This window comes from Psammomys obesus, unplaced genomic scaffold, assembly GCF_907164565.1.
Source record: "Psammomys obesus unplaced genomic scaffold, mPsaObe1.curated_primary_1811, whole genome shotgun sequence".
In the NCBI taxonomy this organism is placed as follows: domain Eukaryota; kingdom Metazoa; phylum Chordata; class Mammalia; order Rodentia; family Muridae; genus Psammomys; species Psammomys obesus.
The window spans coordinates 19,566-28,135 of NW_026594159.1; the positions used below are offsets into that span (position 1 = coordinate 19,566).

General features: G+C 47.9%; 1 protein-coding gene across 1 annotated transcript; it reads right to left on the reverse strand.

The window, feature by feature from the left end:
• Nucleotides 1-6,272: 6,272 nt before the first annotated feature.
• Nucleotides 6,273-7,244, reverse strand: LOC129684790 (histo-blood group ABO system transferase-like). Its single transcript, XM_055618040.1, has one exon. The coding sequence runs from the start codon at nucleotides 7,242-7,244 to the stop codon at nucleotides 6,273-6,275; it is 972 nt and encodes a 323-aa protein (XP_055474015.1).
• Nucleotides 7,245-8,570: the final 1,326 nt, after the last annotated feature.

Genomic DNA, 8,570 nt, shown 5'->3' on the forward strand with positions numbered 1-8,570 from the left:
CAACTCCAAAGGGAGTTTCCCGTGCCCGGTGCTAGGCTTTTGTTAGAAAAGCTATGCTATGGGGGGGGGGGCATTGTCAGCCCAAATACTGTAACTCCCCTTAAACTCTGAACATATGTATATTCACACACTTGCACGTGTTAAATGTAATTTTAGGTGAACTAATATTCCCTATGGCCTTTTCATACAGGCTCAAGTGTTGCTTGTCTCTCTTCCTTCCCTCTCCTTCACTGTTGCCTTCCTTACCCACACTTCTAAAGTTCCCCCTCATTTTCCCACTTCCCCTTCCATAGCACCCAGGTCCTGCTCCCCCCCCCCCCCCGTAGAGTCCCCCCTGCTACCCACCACAGTCCTCTTTACTTCCCTGGTTTCTGTGGTTCCTCCCGGTTATAGACTCACACCTGGAGATTGGTATCCAGGAGCCACAAATGTGACAGAACATGTGACCTTTGTCTGCCTGGGTCTCAGGTACCTCAGTCTGTGCCAGTGGCCATGCCAGGGAAAATCTTACAAGGCCCCAGCCCTTAATGAAGGTGTACGGGCAAAGAATGGCTCCTGAGAGGGGGAGAATCAGTCCTCCCCAGGGATGAACCCCTCACTGGTTATCCGGTCCCAAGTGATCATGCCTAGACACATACACACATAAGCTAAATGGATTCAGCAAGTTGTATTTATGTATTGATTCATTTGTGTGTGTGTGTGTAAAAATAAAGCAAAAGGGTCCATTAATTACGGAGGAAGCAGGGGGCACATGGGAGGAGTTGGAGGGAGGGAGGAAATGATGTAAATACAATATACATATATGAAATCTGCAGAAATGTTCTGTCACCCCTGGCAAGGAGAAAAGAGGGTCCCTGGAGCTCAGTGGCTGGCCAAGGCCAGCCGAATCTGTGAGGTCCAGGCTCAATTACAGACCCTGTGTGAAGAGATTGATAGGGAAACACCCACACACACACACACACACACACACACACACACACAGTGACCTTTATGTATGACCCTTGTCATACTGGCTGCTACAAAGCAGGCGGAGAAGTCAGTTATTCTCTTCAGTGGCTAATGTATTTAACAGTTTCAGGGCCATCTCGACCCTGTCCCCTCCACCTCCACCCTCAGCCCCATCCTGTCCACACCTGTCTTCAACGCCTGCCAGCATCTTTCCTAATGTGCACTGTGCTGCCTCTAAGAACACTCTATTTCATTTTTATCATGGTTTTAGCATGGTTGCTCTGTGTCGTTTTGTTTTGTCTTGGCGCCCAGTTCTACTGTCAAAGATCTGTTTGCTATACTTGTGGAAGTTGATTCCCAAGCTCTGTGTTTTGCGTATTGAGCCATTCAGTTGTCTGTTGTTTCACCGTCATCAAAGCATTTTGATTAATGTGGCTTGATTGCACACCTTAGGTTAGATGGAGAAATTCTCCAACTTCCCTTTCAATATTATGGATAGGATTGAGGCTGTTTGTGTGTAGCCACTAATGGACCAGCCTGACTCCATCTTAAGATTAGAAGCCATCTTATTACAAGGTCATTTCTGTTTTCTGGATTTGACTAGGCCTTGGCCCGTTTTCTGGAATTTAACATGTTCCACACCCTAACCTCCACCCTCTAAGTCGCTTTGCTAAATAACTGAAGTGTTCTGCCAAGTTCCCGTGCAACCAAAAGCCCTGGAAAATCCTCTAGTCTTGCAGTTTTGGCCGTGGCTAATATAAGCCCCATCTTCTCCTGTGTTTAAAAAGATATTTTTCTCAAAACCCACTTTAGGGAGATAGCCTCGTCTGATTATCTTGCTTAGTTTGACGACAAGGATTGGTTAGTGGTCTTTGCTCCTCCTATTCGGTAAGACCAGCGCCAGCCACAGAATAGCTAACACTTCCAGGGAAGCCCAGGGTGACGCCCTGCTGGGCTTCATTCAGCAGGTTAAGTTTCAGGCCTATTTGAGAACCAAGAGTGAAAGGGCAGCATCTTACACCTGGATCTCAGCACTTGAGAGGTAGAGGCAGGAGGGTCGGAGTTCAAGGGCAGTCTGGGCTACACAAGATAATGTCTCAATAAATAGACCAAAAAATAAAAAAATAAAGCTATTTTGGGAAATGTTGGTCGAAACCACACGTAACCGCTAAGGGCATCTTTCCTATTATATGTTGAGCTGACCTCTAAGAACACCTGCTTTCATTTTTGTCATTTCTAAGAGAAATTTGTTTATAGTACCAGGTTCTAAGTTTCGACACATCGTCCTTCAGAGACGATTGTTACTATTCTTAAAGTTTTTAGGTCAAGTGTGTTTCTCTGTGAGACATTTTGCACCCATTAAGCGCTGACTATGTAGAGTTGAGACAGCTGAGCTGACGGTTACTCGGGGTTACCCGTCTCACCCCCACAGTCTGCGGCAGCAAACAGATGGCCATCAAAAACGAGAAGTGTAGGGGGTGTTCCAGCCCGAGCTGGGACGGCTGGCAGGGGTTGGGGATGGAGGATGGCGTGGGAGGATGAGGTTGGGATACGGTTGGGTGTAGCGAACAGAGCGGGCAGGAGATCCGCACGAGGAAACGGCCCAGGAAGAGTCACACGTGCTCCGTGAGTGGGAACCTCAGAGGGTTATTCCGGCTGCGAACTCCTCCACCCCGCCAGGGTTGGAACCCAAGACTGGAGCGCCAGGAGCGCCAGGAGCGCAGAGCGCACGCGCGGAGGACACAGAACCGGAAGCAAACCGCGAGATCCAACTGCCAACCCCCAGCGTGGCTGCCCGGAGCTTCTGAAGCTCCCTAGCCTGCCAGTGCAGCGTGTGGGCCCGCTGGGGTCAGGTCGTTTAGGCATTACTCAGATCCGCAGGCCCCTTGCCACCTGCCCGCTTGCGGGTGAGGGAGAACTGTGTACAGGTGAGAGGTTTACAATGAGTCCTCCACCAGTTTGCATAGCACTTTTTGGAGCCTGGGTTGATCATGGAGCTTGACGGCACAGACTGTTTGGCCAGTGACGTCCCAGCACCTTCCTGTCTGTGCCTCCCAGCGCTGAGAAGTCAGGCTTGTGTCGGGGGGGGGAGGTCCCCAGGGATGCTGTGTATGCTAGGCGAGCATTTCCATAGGAAGGCTGAGGATGTGAGCTCGGGTCCTCCTGCTTGCACGGCTCGCACTGCACCCACTAAGCCTTGCTCCTGCCCCTGAGGCCCACGTTTGTAAGCCCAGAGACTGAGAATGATGTAGACACATTTAAAGAGGTTAAATCCATTTTTGAAAAGGTGGGTGGGGCAGCCGGGCGTGGCGATGCACTCCTTTAATCCCAACACTCAGACAGGCAGAGGCAGGCGGATCTCTGTGAGTTTGAAGCCAGCCTGGTCTACAGAGGGAGTTCCAGTACAGCCAGGGCTACACAGAGAAACCCTGTCTCAGAAAAAAATAAGAAAAGGGAGTGGAAAACACCAAAAGTTACTTTTTAAAATATGTGTGAGTGTTTCACCTACACGTATGTCTGGCCACCCTGAGCCTGCCCTGCCCAGAGAGGCTGGAAGAGGGTGTTGGAGCCCCTGGAACTGGGATTGCAGGTGGTTGTGAGCCACCACGGGGGTTCTGGGGGCCTAACCCAGGTCCTCTTAACTGCTGAGCCATCTCTCCCGCTCACGATCTGGCCTTCCAAGAGGAATTCTGCAAGCTCTGTGCTGTCACGTCCTGCGTTTTATAGAGCTTCTCCTAATTTGTTCCCCAATTCGAGGTTTGTATTCTTTTAATTGTTTAAAGGTATAGGAGCATGGACTCTCACCATATTACCCTGTCCATCAGGCTGCTCTATAATTGGAAAGCCATAAAACTCAATTATATCTTCTCCTTTCTGCCCAGCTTGTTGTAAAGAAGCTTGTAAAGGGGATCCAGTTGCTCTCATAGTGGACAAAGGAAAAGGTCCCCTTGTCTTTCGAGCTACAGCAACTGTAGCCATCCCAGGAGGAGGGTCCAAGCCTGCAATCAATGAGGGAGTGGGGGGTTGAGCCTCCTTTTCCCTAGTAGTTAATTCTCCAAATTTTCTGTTTATTTCCTCCAAGCCCCATTCCAACTTTTTTTTATTCCTTTGTACCAAGGCTTAAGTCTTGTAACACTCATAGCCTGAATTGGAGGGTATCTCTCAGAATAATACTTAGCTGTTTTTTTTCCTCCAACATTGCAACCTAATCAGGATCTGAGTCATCCTCAAAGACTTCTTCTAACAAATTATCATTAGGAGGGACATATAACTCTTCTGGAGGAGAGCCGATGGTTTAACCTCATTTTGTCCTGAAGCCTCCCACCTTTCTTTCCTCTTTCTAACCTTTAAAGTTTCACTTTCTCAGTCCTATGCTGCATATACAGACTATGTCTAATTAAATTCCATACAAAAAACATGAGGATACTGCCTTGTCCCATTTTTACTCTCAAATTTTACTCATTGTACCCTTTCCTCTTTACTTTATGATCCAAGCTCGCCAACACCTGTGGTATCCTTCATTGCTTCCCTGTCTCTCAGGTCCCTGTTTGGGAGCCAAACTGTAGGAGCCCACCAGCAGAGTTGAACAGTTCTTGAGTGGGAAGTGAGGATTGAAAGAAAATTTAAAAACAGAAACAAACTAACAAAACACAAGCCGCTACACATGGGATCTGTTCGAGAGGGCTTCCGGTAGACTCCGTGCACACAGGTTTATTCCACAGTCCCTTTTTATAGTCAGAGCAAAGCACCTTGATACAATGAAGTTTCATCCAGAAGTCACTTGTTTCCCTGGACCACCTGTCTGTGTGATCCTCACACAAACAAAAGAATGTGAACTTGGCAAAAACATCCTGGCTATCCCTGTCTCCAGGTGAAGGCCAGGGTGAAAACATGTTTTTTTTTGCTGAGAGCTCAGTAACAAAGCAGGCTGGCAAACAAGGGGCTTTCCACAGAATATCCATGCCACATTTTATCAATTCATAAACTAGACTCAGAATGACAAATGCTGAAGGTTTTTTCCTCATGTATGGAATCTTGATATTGTAAATATACACAAAGGTAGACTTGGGATGAACAGACTCTGGTGACAAACAAGTATCAGTGGGTAAATATTGTCATCTGTATGAAATTATTACTGAATGTAAATGTCACGTGACTACCTTATTATGACTATTTTATTACATTATGTCCCTTATACAACAGTCAGCGGCAGGGCCGAGAATCATTCTGGGTCTGACCCCGGTCCTCATGCTAGGTCCAACCACACAGGTCACTTCTCACCATCTGCCAAGGTCTCTGGCCAGACAGCACCCATTCTCTGCACAGCACACTGACCCTGGATACCTTAGGGCTGAGCCATGATCATTTTATTAAAGTTGCTGTGATGTTGATACATTTCAGCTATAGCTTAAAAACACAACAACAGGACGAAGCATCAGTTGCAAAGACTCGTCTGCATCAACAGTTTAGTTTCAAATGGACTCTTAACACAGAAGCTTATCACTCCTGTTACCTTCTGGGAGGTGGCGGTGGGACCCTGGAAGACAGCGAGATGAGCGTTAGAGTTCAGACCTGAAATTCCCCACTTACCCCGGTCACCCCGTCCCAGCAAAGCGTGGTCTCCAAAGCCGCAGTGAGCAAAGGTGGGACACCGGGAAAATGACTGGGTCCTGAGGGCCCTGAGGGATGACTCTCGTGACAGATTCGCAGAGGAGCGTGCCGTTAGGACACGGTGTAGACTTAGGAAGCAGGCCTAGTTGGAGGAAGTAGGCCACTAGGTTCCCATGAAGGATAGTTTTGTCTCCATAGCCTTGGCCCCCTCTCTTGGTCCTTGCTTCCTGGTGGCCAGCATTGAGTGTCTCTCCTCCACCATGTGCCACAGGCCTGAAGCAAGGAGGCCAGGTAACAAAGGGCTGGAATCGCAGAGACTGTGAGACAAAATAAGTTGTTTTTTTCTGGGTATTTTTTCAAAGTGATAGGAAAACACTGAAGTTTTCCTCAGTGGTAGGTGCCAGGCTTCCAGAAGGGCTTCCCAGTCCTGTCAGAAGGGCAGCCATAGATGCTTGAGCCACCACCTAACTCTCCTGTCCCTAAGCTTTTACCATGACTGACCTAATAGGCAAGGATATACAGAACATTAGACCTCATTCCAAAATTAAGACAGCCCCATAAGGAGCATGATAGAGTTAAGTTGCGCCAGTACAGGCCACATTATTCTTTAACAGGGAGTAAGCATATTCCCCAGCAGTTTTTTTCTCAACCAATTGGAAATGTGAAGCCTGGGCCCACACTAGTAAAAATCAGTTCTGATCTTAGGTGACGTGTTAGAAGACTGAAAGTTCCTGCCACTGACCCCGTTTGAAATCTCTCTGGAAGTCTTGTTTAGCATTAGTCCAGGGATATTTGCTGACTCTTACAAGAATATCCCCATGTTTCAACATTTCTTGGAAACTGCGTCTGTCCAGAAGTTGCTTACTCCACATGTACTCAGGAGAGAGGACCTTGGTGGGCTTGTTATAAAGGAGATACTTGTTCAAGTAGCTTTCATCAGGCCATTCGACATGGATGTACTGAGCCTTGTCCAGCATCGCTGCCTGGTAACAGAACTTGGTAAGCCTGAAAACCTCCAGCACCTTTCCCCCGAAGAAGGCTCCCGAATAGTAAAAGTCTCCCTCCTCCCCAGAAATGTAGGCTTGTGACTGAGGCTGCCTCTCATAGACCAAGGACTCCCTTGGGAATCCAAAGAACAGAGGATGCAGCGTGCCAAACAAGGAGGACAGGATCTCCACGCCCACACTGTGGCAGAAAATGATGTTCACGTGCGCACAGACCAGGTAGTCCACCTCCTTTGCAAAGCGCCGCTTGGAAAAAAGGCTGATCATCTTCATTCTATAGTCATAGGCGTCCTGCTGGTGGCCAGAGCCCTGAGCTTCCAGAATCACAATCTGTCTCCCCTCATGGGGCTTCATGAGTGGAACGCTATCCGGCTGGTCAGTGAAGACGTAGTACTTCACCCTGTGTCCCTCCATGAAGTATGTCTCTGCAGTCTGCAAAAACACCTCTAGGAAGGCTACATATTCTCCGGTGGCAAACACCACTAGCCCAATGGAGACGTTCTGGAGCCGGAATTGCTGGTTCAGGATTTCTATTTGGAAAGTCCCGTCCCACACGATGGGGGCCAGCCAAGGAGTCTGTATGGCTATGTTTTCACTCCTGGGCATAATTAGTTTCGACTGATAATACAGCATCCTAGACACATTCACTATCTTCAGGTAGTCCATTTCTCTAACCGTCATGCTCTCCCTGGCTAGCGTGTATTCCGGCTTCTGCTTTTCCAGCATCAGGAAAGCGTAGGCAAAAAAGGCCAATGTGAGGGTTAGCAGGAAAACGAAGGTCATAGAAAGAAGTGAGTGATACTTGGATTTGTCAGATTTCAGCAGTGACTCAATCATGACTGTCTGTGTCTCCTGCATGGAATGAGGGACACTTCTGGTAAACATGGACCAAATAGAAGGTTCTGAGCTATCCAAGTCTCCAACGCACAGCTCCCAAACTCTCTAAGGCTGACCCAAGCGCCAGGCGCCACGTGGTTCACGTGGAGGAAGCCTCGAATCCCAATAAAACTCCAACGAAGTCAGTTTCTTTCTCTGGTGCTTTCAAAGAAACTGTACGGCAGGATTCAGTCACTGGACCACGGAGACAGGACCACAGCTGACAAGACAGATCTCAAGATCCCTGAAACATGCTCAGGAGACTCAAAGGGCATCGCTGAGCAGGTCAACAGGAGAGATTGTGATGAAACCAGGGCAGGGCACCAGAAGGGACCTGGTGCTCAGGGCACTGGTGCTCCATGTTGCCCTTGACAATTACTGCTGATGGAACTGTTAGTGAAAGCCAGTTCCCTGAAAAATCCAGAGTTGAGACCAGGCTGTCTCAGGCATCACATCTAGATGGGAGGATGTGGGTTCTCTCTGGGAAGGACCGATTTGGTAGGCCACAGTAGAGGGAGTGATGTGTGAATCAACGTTTGTTTTGTTTGTTTTTTTTTCCCTTTATTCTCCTAATATCAGATAGAACCCACTGAAGATTTGCTTTGGGGTAGCAGGGCTTACATTATGAGAGCTAGGATACTGACTTTGATTGGCATTGATAAGCATCACCCTAAGTGAGTGCCGCCCTTTTGGAAAACACATCCTTGAAAGGTCCAGGCTTGGTATTTGTTCCAATCTTGAACAATGTCAAAGAACAAGAGATTCCAAAGTCACGGGCAACCTCTTTAACTTAGTTTGCTTTCTGTTGCGGTGATAACAACCAAGACAAAAGCAACTTGGCAAGGAAAAGGTTGATTTCATCTTACAGGTGGTCCACAGTCTACCGTGAAAGCAAATCAGGACAGGAACTGAAACAGAAGCCAGGAAGGAACAGTAATTACTCACTTGCTCCCCATAGCTTGCTCAGCCTGCTTTCTTGTACAATTGAGAACCCACTGTCGACTGGGCCCACCTGAATCAATCATTAATCAAGAAAACACTCTGCTGAGGCTTTCTTTTCTCCAAAGTGCACTATGGGAATCTATATTAAAGATAGGGTGGCTATAGCTGTGGGGGCTTCTATCCGGGCCA